The sequence below is a fragment of the Crocuta crocuta genome, unplaced genomic scaffold (genome assembly GCF_008692635.1).
Source record: "Crocuta crocuta isolate KB4526 unplaced genomic scaffold, BGI_CrCroc_1.0 scaffold39, whole genome shotgun sequence".
Taxonomy (NCBI): Eukaryota; Metazoa; Chordata; class Mammalia; order Carnivora; family Hyaenidae; genus Crocuta; species Crocuta crocuta.
This window is the reverse complement of record NW_027533334.1, coordinates 4377734-4394407: the sequence shown is the minus strand read 5'-3', so window position 1 is coordinate 4394407 and position 16674 is coordinate 4377734. Positions and strand designations below refer to the sequence as shown.

Here is a 16674-nt window from a genome sequence, read left to right as displayed (position 1 = left end):
CCGTGTATCCATCGTCTCTCTCTCTCTGCCCTTTCCCCACTATCTCTCTTTCAAAAATAAACATCCCCCCGCCCCAACAGAAGTATGAATTTGAAAATAGAATCATAACAAAAACTGGGGAGCCAAAAAATTCCACTTTCCTAAAAATCTGCCTTAATAAATAGCCAAGAAAAGACTGATTCCTCCATTATAAAAGAAAGGGGAGAATGACAGAATGCATCTTAAAATGCAGGTCAGAGATCAGAAGATGGTTGTTCAATAATCCTGTGACTTACTATTGTCCTTTATTTACAAATTAAAAAATGTTAAAGGACCTTTAAAGGTGTTTACACTGATCCTGTTCTCTCCTCACTTCAGCTGCTCTTAGAAGTAAGAATCAAACCAGTTATGCATGAAGAATCCACTGAGACAATCTACCTTCAAACACAGAAGTAGTCTCAATATGGTGTTCAATACTAGAAATTTAAGTAACTCGTTCTTCACAGAGCCAATTACAAAACATAGGAGGAAGCTAAAAGAAAATCTGAAGAGATAAAAGGGGTATTTCCAACGTAAGATTTCAATATTTCCAGTATTAAAAAAATAAAACTCAACACTGTGTAAAGCCACAAAGTATTCCTTAAAAAACAAAACAAAACAACAACAAAAAACCCTAGAACAGACATCTACAAGATCTATTGTCCCTTCAAAGAACTGTACGGAGTTATGTACTTAGTATGTATAACACTAATAATATCGAAAATATATCCCCCAGTTTTCTTCATACCACGACTCAACTTTTTTCCCACTAGACTTCCTGGCACAACTACAGTCCTGAAGCCCAGGCTAACAGGATTGTTAAAATACTTCCCAAGTTTTGGGAACTTCTAGTTCTAGCAATTTGCCAAACTGAAGAGACATCCCTCTTGGTGTAGAACACCTAAATGTACTAGATAAATTTAAGAAACAAAGCACAACTATCCTGGTGATAAAGGGAAGCAACTGTACTGAATAAGCTTGAGAACAGTGGTGCCACCATTAACACCAAAGGCATCTGCTGGTGCCTCTTAGGCAAGAAGGGTTCCAAGGACCCACAGTTTTCATAAGAGACAGTCTGGAGTATAAAGCAAGATAGGAAGTTCCATCACAGAAATCTCCTCTTCGGTCCCCCTCATACATAGAGCCAAACTTAAATTGGGAAAGGGCAACCGATTTCGAGAGACTTGCCTATCTGTATCAGCCATGGCTGGAGGGGGGCAGGAAAAGTGTCTCTTCAGAGAACTTTTTGTTGTTGTTGTTGCTATTTATCTTTGAAAGAGGGAGAGAGAGCACAGCGGGGGAGGAGCATAGAGAAAGGGAGACACAGGATCTGAAGCAGGCTCCATGCTGACAACAGAGTCCAATCTGGGGCTCAAACTCAGGACCTGTGAGACCACGACCTAATCCAAAGTCAGACACTTAACCAAAGAGACACCCAGGTGCCCCTCTTCAGGGAATTTCAAATTACAAACCTGTGCTCATGAAAGTTGAAGACTGCAATTTACGCTCTGAGGTATGGGGAGTTTGTGATGATTAATCCAAAGCCTCAACACTTTCAATAAGCACCAAAGAGCAACTATCTCCCCCTACTCTGCCATCTGATATTCAGGAATATAGGAAAAAGGAAAATAGCTGTCTAGAAGTATCTCCAAATATCTTTAAATGTTAATTACTGTACAACTTTAGACAAATTACCTTAGTCTCATATTCTTCACTTTTAAAATTAGGATGATAGTGGTTACTATGAGTTATTGGGAAGATTAAAACAGGTAATGCATTTACAATGCTAAAAGTTCCTAATACATGCTAAAATTTCAGTTAGAGTTTTTGTATAAGGCATGGAGATAGAGAAACAAACAGGTTAATTAGTAAGGACGTTTAGAGTTTTAAAGAGATGAAAGGAAGAAACAGAAAAAGCAAAAATACAAAACTCAAAATTTTACATTCAGTGGAGTGACATATACCATCTACCACCGGACACAAGGGAAATGGCAGAGACAAGTGTGTACTTTTATTTAAGACATGCTTGGAACACTGATCAAAATACACCCTTACAAGAGTGCTTGTACCACATTATAACGAAGGACTTTTACAATATATCAACAGTTGTAGAAAACATTACACTATTATCTTGATGATTCAATGAGATCTCCTTCTGGGAAGACATGACAGACTGACTCAAGAATTAATCTAGGGGGATAAAGTGAAGAGGAGAGCTGAAGAGTGCACAATACTTAAATAAATAAATAAATAGCCTTTCCACAATGAGAAAGAATGAAATCTGGCCATTTGTAGCAACGTGGATGAAACTCGAGGGTGTTATGCTAAGTGAAATAAGTCAGGCAGAGGAGGACAGATACCATATGTCTTCACTTATGCTGAGAACAAACTGAGGGTTGATGGGGGTGGGGAAGAAGGGTGATGGGCATGGAGGAAGGCACTTGTTGGGATGAGCACTGGCTGTTATATGGAAACCAGCTTGACAGTAAGCTATACAATAAAATTAAAAAATTAAGAAGAAATAAATAGCCTGTGAAGCATGGCAAAGGGACACAAAAATCTTGATAGTAAGAACAGGCTGATGGGCACTGTTTAAAAAGGAGATCACCCCAAAAATCTATTCAACAGATAAAAAGTGTTTATGTTCTGGAACGTAAACACAAAGTAATACCACTTAAGTAGCCAGGGAGCTCCTCACAGTGTATCAGGCTCAGGAGCCATCATATGGCGCCCAAGCAAATTTTGAGTAAAGAATCGCTGGATAATGGGGTATATTTAGCAAGTCTGAAAATATGTAGCTTGATTTGTAACCACTTCCAGCAAATCCTGAAAGTAATTCAGTGACAAGGCTACCATGAGAAGGCTTTGACAGACAAACCTGGATTTAGATTTTAGGGTATCCTAGGAGACCTGACAATAAAGGAAAAGCTGGGACACATACTGGCACATGGAATAATGAGAACAGTGAACACATCAATTCAGATGAAACCCAGGAATGAAGTCTAGGTAAGGTGTGCTAAATATACTAACGCAGGCCTTCCTTAATAACACAGAGATGTTTTCCAGAAAAGAAGAGGAAGTCCCAGAGATCTTTATTAAACATCATTACAATTACACATAGTAACAAAATCAGACATGAGAAAGCCAAATAAACAAACGTTTGCTAAAGATCACTATAGCCTTGCAACTCAAAAGTAGGACCCCAAAACCAGCACCACTGGCTTTAGTTTAGAGTTTAGAACAAATACAGAACCTCAGGCCCCACCCAGACCTCCAAAATCTGCCCCTGCGTTTTAATAAAATCCCCAAGAAATTTGCATGCATATATCATCAATCACTGTGCTAAAAGACACCAAAACATTTCAGTTTCTAAACATTCTGACTCTCAACAAGCATGCAGTCTAGTTACCAATGGGAAAAATGAGGAAGATTTAAAAATAAATAATCTTATTAACTAGAAACATTTAGTTAATGAATTGTTTTAGCTCTATCCTAGATAATATGGTGGCTGTTGAGACTAAGAAGCTGTCCCCTAACCCAGGCAGGAAGTATGTCTCCAGAAGTCTCAACTTTCCTACCAGATTCCTTTATTGACATAATAAAAATAGTGCCTTTTCCAAACCAAAAATAAAACCCACAGCTCTAAGTCTATTACCTTATATGTGTAGACACAATGTGTAATTTTTAAAGTCCTCTCACAGGTTTCAAACAGTAAAATCTTTACCATTTGTTACACAAATTATCACGGCCACAGCCGGAGTGCTTAGCCAAACATGACCATCTCCAGAGAAAGAATTAATCGGAATCTGTTACCAGGCAGAAAAGTACCTGCTAGACTGATCAGATGACGGTCGTGGTGGCAGTGGTTCCACGGAAAACAACTCCTCACTGCCCTGCATGGCATCTATGCTAGTACTCGCCAGGGTGAAAGGCGCAGTCGGGCGAGCGATCCCCATTCTGACAGGAACAATCAGCGACTCGGCTACATTGCATAATTCTTCTACAGCATAAGGCAGTAGCGCTTGGAACACACGCTTGCATTTTCCTATCGGCTGTGGAATAAAGTTGCTAGAGCAAAAGGAAAAAACAGGAATCTTTTATGAATCTTTTCATACACACAATATCATTTAATAAAATGTGTGTAAAATGATATAAAAGCTCAAATCAAAAAAGATGTCTTACTTTTTCTTCTTGGAGGAAGCCATTTCCACACTAAGAATGACAAAAACTCTTGCCACCGAACGCAAAAACCTCATTGTCACAGCAATAGCTTCTTCTCTCCGTCCAGGTGTGTATTTGTTTTGGAGTTCTTTCACTAGTGTACCTAGTAGAGTATCTAAAAGCTTTAAAAATTGTAATCACTCTATTAATGCTGAGACATCTCTTAAGATGTTTGGACATTTTATAAAGTAAAAAGTTTTAACACTTTTTCAATATTACCATTTCATAATAAAAATCTCAAAATAAATATAACCAAAACAGTGACTAGTATCAGTGACTAATTTATGCCACATGCCTACCAAGTCTTTGACCTACAGTAGGCTTCAAATGTCTGACTTCCTTCCAGTCTGTTCTGTGCATATCACACATAGAAAAATAACAAATATATCAAATCAGAAAGAATAATTTCTCTCACTATAGGGTACATATTGAAAGCAAAGTCGTTTCAGCTATTTATATTATAAATTCATATTCCCATCTTCTCACATAACCATTATTATTGTTACTTTCTAGTCTCATTTCCATGCATCATCTATCATATACATGTTAATTATAGAGCACGTCTAATTTCATGTTATTTGGGAGTTTTTAAATGTTACTTAAAATAACCTTTACTTCTGAATTGCTGCTTTACAATTCAGCCAGTGGCTGGGCTATAATTTGATTCAACATTCTACTACTATTGGACCCATCGAGTATTTCATTTTTATATTTTTTATTCTGTAACATGATTTTTTTTCTTATATCACAAATTATTTATGGTACGTCAAAAGGCACGAATTTTTTCTTTTAAATGTTTATTTTTGAGAGAGAAAAGAGAGCGCAAGGGAGGGGCAGACAGAGAGGGGGACAGCGAATCCAAAGCAGGCTCCATGCTGACAGTGGAGAGCCCAATGTGGGGCTCAAACCCATGCATCGTGAGATCATGACCTGAGCTGAAGTTGGACACCTAACCAACTGAGCCACCCAGGCGCCCCAGAGGGCACTCATATTCCTATGGCTTGTGATATTATTGCCAATTGTTTTCTAAAAGAATACCAAATGCAATGCCAACCCCGTAAGTGTCTGAATGCGTTCTTTTTCCCATAACCTCATCAGCAGGTTTTATGATTTATATTCTTTTCTAATTTCACAGCAAAAAGAGTACTTAAAAAAACACTTGCACTGGGTTAATTTTGAACACTGCTCCATTCATTTTTATATACTGTTGTATTTTTAGCACATTTTAGAATTTTTGTTTAGAATGAAAGGAATTTTGTGTGTTAACGGAGATATTTAAATCACCTCCCAAATTTCATTCCCCTGAATGTACTGTTTAATTAGACCTTATCAGTACTTAGGAGGCTGTATCAATAAAATGACGGGAAACTAAGTCAGAAAACATTCCTTTCATGTGCTTGTAAATAAACATCCAAAGAACTTACCAAAATATCTGCTGTACACTTGACTATAAGGCAATGAGTGAAACAGTCCAGCCGAATGGTGCCACTTTGCTGATTGAGGTAAACTTGCTCTTCTGGCAAAAGATGGCCTATCCTACTGCTGGCACTGAGACTTGAGGGGGAAGGAAAGACAATGTATTGTAATCACCTACATTAGCATGAGAAATACATAAATCTAAAGCCTTTTTATGAATACATACGGGTCTTTATTCTCCTGTGACCCAAACATAATCATAGATTTCAAAGCATTCCAGTCCTGTAGAACACGCTCCAAAGCAAGCTGGGCAAACCTTGGGGGCTCTAAATCATGATCAGGCATATCTGAATCTAAGCAGAAAAAGAAACAGTGGGTAAGACAGAAATAAATAAAATGCTTTTCATACGGGTCATAACCATCAGACTCACCCACCTTCAGGATTGGCTGTTTTTCTATTACGATCCTCCCTGATCCGAGGAGGTCTGTACTGGCAGTGCTCTACTGTCTGCCTTGCAACTGTCTGCACTAAAAACAGTAAGAGGTGCTCTCCCCTGCAAAATGGAACATCGTTGTGAGCAGAAGAGGGGGGAGGGCTACTCAGATGTGTAGTGTTTTTCAACTTATGTCCTAAAAAACCCCACTTGCCTGCTGTTTGGCAGAGTGACCAGATTAGTGGCGGTGAGTAGGCGATAAAGTAGATCAAGACGAGCAGATTTCTGTCCAGCAATTAGAGTTTTACACTTACATTTCTCCCAACAATCACAATAGGCTGTTGGTGACGTCCGTTTGAGTCTAGAAGGAATTCATACACAAGTACAAAAACCAAAATTTAAAGTGTAATCCTTAAGGCATACTTGACTAGAAGTATTACTTAGTGGCATGAAGTCTACAGAGCAACTCTCCTGGATAGAAGGATCTTGTAATGACTTGAGTATAGTCACCTCCTCTAGAATGTCTTCCTGAATTCCCAAGAGCCCCCATTCAGTGTAAGTGGTCCTCCTATGTGTTTCTCACGAGCCCTAAAACCCTTCTGAGCAGATGTTTCTTGCTTCCATCCTCTGACAGGACTGTAAGCCCCGTGAGGACAGAGGCTCTCTTGTCCACCACTGCCCGAGCGCCCAGTGTGCGACGGCACTCAGTAAGCAGTCGATGAACAGATGATCACTTTTAGATGTTTAAAATAAGGAAGAAAACAGATTAGCCAAAGTTCTTAATAAAAGTTTAATGAAAACTTTAATAAAAATCATAAATAAGTACCAATGCAATATCTATAAATATTTTCTACTTGTCCTGTATAATCATTTATTTTAAAGCACAACAGATGGTTTATACAAACCAATTCTCTGTTAGACATCTACATATCTGCAGCACAACTATAGCTGATGTCCCTGCTGAGCCTCCAAGGCACTGCAAATGTTCATGCTGGACTATTTACTGATTCTTATGTCTGTGAAAATTAACACACTAGCCATGGTGATTCTGTTGCTGGATGGAAGGTTATTACATTCATTTTAAGAATAAAGCACAGGCCAAATAGTCACCATTATTCACCTTATACCTGTAGTGATTCCTGCTAGGAGTCCCTACTACAGACTAAGACTTTGGCTAGAGAATATAGACAAAAGCAAATGAAAACCATTTCAAGGTACACTTTATTTAAATCAAGAACCACATTTCAATACATAAACTGTTTTAAAAAAGAACTTGAGAAAACTTTACGCTTCCTATGAATAATAAATTAAAACATTAACTTGGTACAGGTTATTTTAATACACCAATATGACATTAAGTAGTTTATATTATTAAAGAAATTGTACTCACTTGCAATCATGACCTTTATGACAAACTCTTGCACATTCAGTACAACAACAGAGTGACTCCAGCAAGCCACAAGTTCGACACTCAAAAATATCCTACAATTAGAAGGGTTTATTTCTTACAAGAAGAATATAATGTACGTCTCATTACCTTAATTATTTCTCATATTTTCTAAAATCCATTACAGTGAAACCAGAGCAAAGCGAATGTGCTCTGGAAACAAAGAATTATAAATGGATACAGCAAATATATATTTTATAATATACAAATGGAAGTCAAATATTACCAGTAGGGCAAAAATAAGTCATATCACCACCCCCAAAAAGATACTACAGTTATAAAATCTGTATCAAGAGCTGTGGAACAAATTATACTACTAAATGAAGATTTCTAATTTTTGTGGTATCTCATAACTAATTTAATGATCATCTTCTGTGCCTCACTTATTTGGGAATAAAAAGTATTTTTCTATGGAGAATTTAATAACTCAGAATGAAAGGAAATAACACTTACAATTCCACAGCTAAGAACTATAGAACTGTAATTCTAGTAATGGTGAAAGGAGAAAAAAGCAAAGAATACCTCAAGATAGCATAAATACAGAGAAATATAAAATTTTTCGTCTACCTGGTTAATGTGCTCTGCTCCAGTCCATGTAAAACTGCAGGTATCATTACAACATAACACATATAAGGGTGAGTCATCAGGGTTGGTACCTGATGGGCAAACCATTCCCATAAATACATCTTCCTCTTTTTCACTCGAGGACACTTCAGCTAAAAAGATTAAGAATAGTAGTTCACACACCAAGAAAAGCCTTAATCACAACCAGCTACTGCTTTACTCAAATGCAAAAGCTCTAACATTTACACTATATAGATCAAAACTACTATATATTCAGTTTAAAAACTGATATACAGGGTGCCTGAGTGGCTCGCTCAGTTGGGTGTCTGACTTTGGCCGGGTCATGATCTCATGGTTAGGGAGTTCGAGTCCACATCAGGCTCTTGTGCTGACAGCTTAGAGCCTGGAGCCTGCCTCAAATTCTGTCTCCATCTCTCTGCCCCTCCCCCGCTCACACTCTTGTCCCTCTCGCTCTTTCTCTCTCTCTCAAAATAAACACTTAAAAAATAAAAGTTAAAAAAAATAAAAATAGAAATAAAAAACCCACTGATACACGAGTCAATATGCAAGGAAATCCAGTCAATTCTGGTGCAAAGTAAAGCAAACTGTAATTATATCATAACTACATGACAACAACACACCACACATCATGTGAATACATAGATCTATGTTATGCAGTTAAGATTTAAGTTCTAGCTCTATTTAATAAATTAGAGATAGTCACATAAATTTTACACTTTTTAAAGGCTGGGTGCAGGAACTGATATTCCTTACTCTTACTGTTTTCTATTAAGCAGGAATTCTAAGTCAGAAGAAAGAACAGTAAGATATCCGGCCTATTATTTCTATAAAAGTTTATCATTATCACCAGTCAACCACTGACAGGTTCTATCAGTAACCCATCTTTATTTTCAAAAGATTAGTCATGGGGCATCTGTGTTGGGTCGCTAAGTTGGTTAAGCACCTGACTCTTGATTTCAGAATCTCGCTGTTCGGGAGATTAAATCCTGCACTGTGCTCTATACTAACAGCGCAGAGCCGGCTTGGAATTCTCTTTCTTTTCTCTCAAAATAAACAAACATTTAAAAAATGTCATTATGTTATCCATTATGCTATTTTTTTTTAATAATTTAAAAACGTATTATACCAGCTGTTTTTTGGTACAAAGTTCAAAATACAATATACTTGAAAAAAGTACAAACACGAATTTTACACACACACACACACACACACGAATTATCTTGTTAGCTTCTACTCAATTATTCATTATGAAAAAAAGTTAGGCTTGAATAACTGTATTATATATGTAGAAGAGAACCTTTTCAAATTAAAACATAAGCAACTCTTTTAGGATAATAACTTGTAATAAACTTGTAATAAATTACCTTTTGCAATTTTCTGGGCTGTTTCTAAGATGGTAATTGCAGCTGGATAAGCTCGGCCACTTACAGCTGACATAAATGGGGTCATCCCTCTTGCATCCCTAAAATGAGAAAAAGTATGCATAAACACATTACTTTTCAATTATTTTCTTTCTTGATTACTAAAGAAATGTACGCTCAAGATGAAGCAAAAAAGTAGTTTTGTTGTTGTATTAAATAATGTCCTACCACTCAAAGAAAATCCCTGGTGGTACTTTCTAGTCTCATATTACCACATTAAAAAAGAAAGCCACCTCTCTCTAAGAATCCTTTCTCTCTCAACCATGCTCTCCTTTCTGGGTCTTAGTGACACTAAGAATAGATCAGCAGGGGTGCTAGAGTCAAACTAATATTATCTAGATGTGGGGATGATAATAGGCTCTATCTCATACAATTATGATGAGGATTAAATCAATTGTTATTTAGAAGCTTTTTATCTGCGTGGTAAATAAAATGTATTCAATAAATGTTAGCTATTATTATTATTATGTATTTTCTCTGAAAGATGTACCTTCAATATTCTTCACTGAATTTCTATTCCCTCCCAGAACCATAGCAATTCCCAAAATGTAGTCCTCAACCACCTGTGCCTCTCTCTCTGATCCACCAAAACAACTACCACTTCTATGATGATAACACAGTTCCAAAATCTGCACTTGCTTAAACTGAGACAAGAAAACCTGGATTCTTCATGAGTCTACCCTCTAACTCAATTTTTTGCTCTTGCATATAATCTTTCTTTTCCATTTTCTGGTTCAGTTTATTGCAACACATATACTAAAGGCGACAGGTAGACAGAAAAAAACAAAGCCTCAACTCCAGTCTCTACTCTTGCCTATTTTAGTCCTTTTATATGCCACCATCACATCATTATTCTTGTAAACCCACTTTGATACTATTTCAGTCTAACCAAAGCCATCTGAGGACTTAAGGCCAAAGAACAGAGACCAAAGTGGTAGCTTTAATCTACTTCTTCGGATTCAGTGGTTATTGTTCTCCTCTTCCAATCCTCCACTTTTAATCAGATGTGTCACTGTTTCCTAAAGTGTTTATACTTCTCCATTTTTAGGCTGTTGCTCACTCTTTCCCTACCTATTCCCCAAGCTTCGTACTACCCCCCTCTGCTGGAAGGCGCCTAGGTAGCTCAGTCAGTTAAGCGTCTGACTTTGGCTCAAGTCATGATCTGAGGCTCATGGGTTCGAGCCCAGCATCGAGCTCTGTGCTGACAGCTCAGAGCCTGGAGCCCGCTTCAGATTCTGTCACTCTCTCTCTCTCTGCTCCTCCCCTGCTCATGCTCTCGCACTCAAAAATAAATAAACATACTGCCTCTCTGCTAAGGTAAGAATGAGCTAGTTGAGAATAAAATTCCCTACATCTTTACTAACCAGGAGGATTTTACCAAAATTTACTTCCTTTAACTTATATTACTAAAGCAAACTCCAACCACCCACACCTAAGATTGGAGGGAGCTGGGGGGCACGGAATGCTTATGTTGGAAATAATGAATTTTTTTAAAAAATCCTTCATCTTCATCACACACAAACATGCATCCGCATCACAGCCATGCTCTCAAATTAGGATTCAATGCTCTGAAGTATTCTCCTAGTACTCTGGATATTGCCAAATACAATTATGCAAAGAACCTTTCTTAACTGAGTCATCTGTATGGTAACTAATTTCCAGTTAAACCACTGGAAAGTTTTATTAGCAACTCCAGGAAATTCTTCTATATTTGTAATATAAAAAAGGAAACAAACAATAATATGCTTATTACCTAAAGAGCAAAAGAGCTTTGCCTTTCCTCTCATTTGTTTCAAAGCTGTAATCAATAATACCAGCTTATTAACAGAATGATGTGGGGCACCTGGGTGGCTGTCGGTAAGTGTCCGACTTTCACTCGGGTCATGATCTCACGGTTTGTGGGTTTTAAGCCCCCCATCGGGCTCTGTGCTGACAGCTTGCTCAGAGCCTGGAATCTGTCTTCAGATTCTCTGTCTCCCTCTCTGACCCTCCCCTGCTCCTGCTGTCTGTCTGTCTGTCTGTCTCTCTCAAAATTAATTTAAAAACATTAAAAAAAATAGAATGATGTATTTTCCAAATAGTTCATGTATTTTCTCAGATTAAGGGTTGGAGGAAAGCAACTACTATTGAAAGGGCACTAAAATAACGGACTGGTGAACTAGAAATGCACTGCAGAAATGCAGAATGGATTAAAAATAAATAAAGAGAAAGGGATTATTATTCTTAAGAACATTCAATGAACTTTCAGACAACACCAAATGACTGAACAAATTGTACAAAGATAATATCCTTAAGAACACCAAAAATAGAAACTAAAAATGCAACTGAGGAAATAAAAATAGGAAGATACACCTTTCTAAAACAGAAAGAATGTATTTGTATATATACCATTTTTGTCTATGCATCAAACCACTAATAAATTAGTAAGCTTCTTCTGTAGTAATAACTTATTTCCAATTCAGTGACTTATTTTACCAGTGGGGGTAGCCTTCATTAAAGTATTCATTTTAAGTTCATAAATTATGTTCATTATGACCTAAGATTAAACAAAAATTTCCTTGCCCTTAGTAATAAAAAACTCAAAACACCTTCTTGTACTTAAATTGTGGGGAGGTAGCTTAAGGGTAATGAATGCCTGGAGTCTCAATGCCGGAATTAAGACATGGACAATGGTTGGAATTCCAGCTGTGCCACTCACTAGTTCTGTGTCCCTGAGTAGGTTAATTAACGTCTAAGACCATGTCTTCAAATATAAAATGGGAATATTACCTACTCCAGACGGCTACTGCCAGAACTGGAAGAGTAAATCCAAGTAGAACTTGGCACAGATCAGAGCTTTTACAAAAATGCTTACTATTATGAGTTTGTAAAGGAACATAAACAATCACACTGAAAGCAGAGCTAGACTCTTTCAGTGGTTAGTGAGCACTTGCCACACAATACTTATCAACAACTGCATAATCTCATTATGATTGTGCAAGCCCAAAAAGATTTCCAAAGATACCATCAGAATCCTCCAGAGTTTTAGCATACAAATTCCAGGCCCCATCCCAGACCTATTGAGTCATACCTGCATACCTGTTGCTAGTGCAACATTTGGAGAAGAATCTGTATAATTTTTGAAGTTCTCCAGGTGACAGTGATGGAATTTATGAATTCACATTTGAGAGTAACTATGCTGTGATTTATATATATGTGTGATATACATGTGTGTGTGTATACATACACAAACACACACCTCCTAATCAAACTCATGTAAAACTGGCTTGTATTCATTTAGTGTACACTGTATTATACTCAGAAGAGTCTTTCAGTGAAGGGAGATTAGTTGATTACAGCAGGAATAAATGCTAGATTCTGATCAATTATTTTAAATTGACATAAGATAACTTGTCTGTACATTGCAAGATCAACTTAAAAAGGAAAAGGAGCTGAGCTAAATCTTCATATCAAAAGTACAGTGTATTACAGGCGACTGGGTGGGTCAGTCGGTTAAGCAGTAGACTTCGGCTCAGGTCACAATCTCACGGTATGTGAGTTCGAGCCCCACATCAGGCTCTGTGCAGACAGCTCAGAGCCTGGAGCCTGCTCCAGATTCTGTGTCTCCCCCTCTCTCTGTCCCTTCCCCACTTTCTCTCTGTCTCAAAAATAAAGATTAAAGAAAAATAAATTTTTTTTAGGGTATATTAAACTTCTTACTTGGCAGAAAGGAGTTCTCGTAAATAGGGCTGCAGAACAACACTGTCGCATAACAATTTTAATATAAAATGAGCATTGGCTTTCCGATCCTTGGATTCTACTACAGATGGCTCTGTGGAAGGACCTGTAATTAAGCAGATCCATTGGTAACAAAACCAGAGTAAACAAGACAGAGTGAAATAATATTCTGGAATGACAGAAGTATCTATTAATAAGCCACCAGAAAAATATTCTAGTATCAGCAATAAACTAATAATTATAGAGAATTTAAACACCATAACACATTTTACAATTCCCAAGTGATCGTACACCACCACAACTTCACTGACATATGAAGATCTAATTCAGAGAATTAGATGTTTCTCAAGCCAAGGAAAGTCTTGAGATAAAGTGTGGCTCTGTAGAAACCCAAATGCCTAAGCAGAGAAAACAGTGCAGATCCTCACCTGGAATGGTGGAGGTGCTTGGTCCTTGACCGGTGCCAGTCGCTGCTGTGGTAAGAGATCCCACAGCAGGGGCCAGGATAAAATCAATGTCACCATCTTTCAGTAAACAGAACAGCAGGATGTACATCATTATAGGCAACACATCCCTAACATGTTCTCTTAACTGGCCTTAAGGCTTTTCTCTGCAAGCCACAGGTCACATCGGATAGAGGTTTAAGTGGAAACTTGTTTTCCAAATCAGAAGAGAAGGAATCCTCTAAATTATTGACTTACTATGATGTATTTATTACTAGTTAGCTTCTTGCCAGTGTAGAAATATGTATTTCAATAAAAGAGCTTCTAGAATTTTAATTAAGTTATAAACCCCTTAAACCAAATCTTAACAAATTAGTTACAATTTACTCATTACGCTTTTAAATACTTCAGATTTCTCAATATCCCACTAAAATGTTCAATTTCCTTTCTTTCAGGACCTTGTTTTGTTAAACACTAAATAAAATAACAGATCTTACCAGGATCCATTGCAGGAGGGTCAGGAACCCAACTAGGGGGAGCTATGGGGGGTGAAACCGGATCCTGGTGGTCACTGGATGAAGCTCCGGCTTCGTGTCTACCCAAACCAGCTGCTCTCAACGAACGTCTCATCATTTCCCGTAACCTCAAACTAGAAGAACATGGACAAAATAAGAGCTCACTACCATGGCTAAATGTAATGAAAAGGTGCACAGAACTTCTCATCTGAGATCAAAGTTTGTTCTATAAGCAAACACTCCAGGCAAGGGAAGTGAAGTACAAATGCCAATTCTGGAATCACAAAGTCAGTGAGGGATAGAAATGGAACTGGGGGCACCTAGTACCCAGTTCGGCACTAAAACCACTACATTAAGCTCCCACACAAACTTAATAAGCACAGGGAACAAAACTTACGGTGAAGATTAGAAAATAATCTTTCATACATTAAGGTAAATAAACAGCTGAACATTAAGACAAAAAAATTTTCTGTCCCTGTTTATAATCAGTGAGAATTAAGTTTAATAATAGACAACAGCAAACATACTGAGTAGCACAAAACCAATATTGTTATTAGCCCACTAAATAAATCCCTTTGCTGTAATCTCAAAAACAATTGAACTAATGTCCAGACAGTGAATACTTTTAAAACAAAGACCAATTTAGGTTTATTTTTTTATACCAAAAGAAAAAAAAAATTTTTTAACAGTACAGTTTGTATCCCAAGGAAATTAATGCAACTGGAGCTTATAAAATGTGTTGTTAATGTCTGGGCGTGATTTTTTTTCTCCTGCTTTGCAAGAAAAAAAAATACTGCACAGGTGTGCACATCACTAAAAAGAAAAGGAAATCATCACAAACACAGACCTTGTTAGGGGAACTGGTAACTACCTGCATAAAAATCTATTACCTCTCAATAAAAGCTTACAAAGCCTAGAAAATTAACACATTATGAACTAACAGCAATTAAGAGAGAGTATCTGAGGCAAATCCTTTCCATCAGCCACAATTTTAGAGGTTCTAAATGAATAAAGACTAAAAATTCAACTATAAGGGCCAGGCAACACATAAGGGACTTCATTCTCCCATGCAGATTTAACCCCAGACAGGACATTCCTCTGATGTGAAAGACCTACCACCTTACCAGGTGAGCATAATATATAGGTCTACAAATAAGTAATTTAGAAAGATTTTTATAAATGTTTGAATCTTCTAATTATAATTGTTATGTGATCCAAGGATAAACGTGTTTTTCCATATTCATACACTTTCAATTTTAAAAGGACAAATTTTCTAAAGCTTTTACAAAAATTTCCTTTAGAGGCTACTTTCAAGAGCACATCTATTTTAAAAAGCTTATGTATGACGATATACCTTTGGGAACAGAAACATATCTTTGGAAGATTCTGCAAAGTAAATTTTAATGTCTTAAATAATGTATTAGTTATTATAGTATTCACTTTAAAAAAAAAATACCTACAATTAATTCTTTTATGGTTCTGAGATCTTCTCTCTCCCAATTTAGAAATCTGAGTTTTTAGAATATGGAGGGAAAAGGACATAGGGATTATGTCAGTCGAGGTCACTTCCCTGTCCGAAGACATTACCCACAAAGAAAGGCAGTCTCCTTACCAGTTAACAGCACCCACCAGGGTGACTGTTCACACTGTGATGTTCCTAATACAATTTTAATTAAGCTCAATATATATACTTGGTACCCTAATGTGTCTTACTCAAAACAGAGAGAGGAAAAAAAAAAAAAATCAGCAGTAACTGAGAGGCACTGCATATAACCTGAAAATAAATACATGTTTGGGGCCTATTAAGAAGAATGCATACATCAGGGTCACAAACTCAATGCCTCCTGGGCCCGGAAGGCAGTATCAATTGAGGAAAGGGCAGTCAGATGTAAGAAATGGGGAGTAATGGCAAATTAGAAGCATAGCTGCTCATCTGAAGGCATTCAAATTTTAAAGAAAGAAAAAAAAATTTAACCGTGCACAGGCCAAAAAACATAGGTGGGCTATTCTCCAACCTCTAGCTTAGAGTAGATTAAGAATAAAATGAAGATAAGTGGAGACCATAGTCTCATCTTGAACTTGCAAACTCCCAACTCTGTTGTTGTGATGTAGTCAATTCATTATTAAATGAGGGGGTCATTCCTTTGTCATTTTAAAAAATTGTCCTTAACCTCTTTTCTTCATTAGGTCTTGGGAACATTTTTAAGTACAATGCCCAGCTCCTCATATAGATTCTTTAAAAACAAAAAACAAAAAAACAAAAAAAAGAAAATTATTCTTCAAGATGTTGTACACAATTCATGAAGATTCACCTGTATCCTCAGTGGCTGAGGACAATACTGAGGAGATACCACCTTGGCTGCTAAGATTCAGAGTTTTGACATTTCTTCGATAGGCTTGCCTGGAGTCATCGTATTTTCTGACAATATGGAAGAATTCAAGGATGATGTAATTTCC

At 37.1% G+C, this 16674-nt stretch overlaps 1 protein-coding gene across 1 annotated transcript in view; it reads right to left on the bottom strand.

The window, feature by feature from the left end:
• UBR5 (ubiquitin protein ligase E3 component n-recognin 5) overlaps positions 1–16674 on the bottom strand; it is a 117850-nt gene that overhangs the window by 33560 nt on the left and 67616 nt on the right. The window contains exons 26-37 of the mRNA XM_077748225.1: positions 14200–14351; positions 13688–13783; positions 13242–13365; positions 9486–9583; positions 8104–8252; positions 7480–7571; positions 6304–6450; positions 6091–6209; positions 5882–6008; positions 5664–5793; positions 4201–4361; positions 3847–4086 (exon numbers count right to left, since the gene is read on the bottom strand). Of these exons, the coding sequence (XP_077604351.1) occupies positions 3847–4086; positions 4201–4361; positions 5664–5793; positions 5882–6008; positions 6091–6209; positions 6304–6450; positions 7480–7571; positions 8104–8252; positions 9486–9583; positions 13242–13365; positions 13688–13783; positions 14200–14351 (1635 nt within the window). The remainder of the gene's footprint in view (positions 1–3846; positions 4087–4200; positions 4362–5663; positions 5794–5881; positions 6009–6090; positions 6210–6303; positions 6451–7479; positions 7572–8103; positions 8253–9485; positions 9584–13241; positions 13366–13687; positions 13784–14199; positions 14352–16674) is intronic.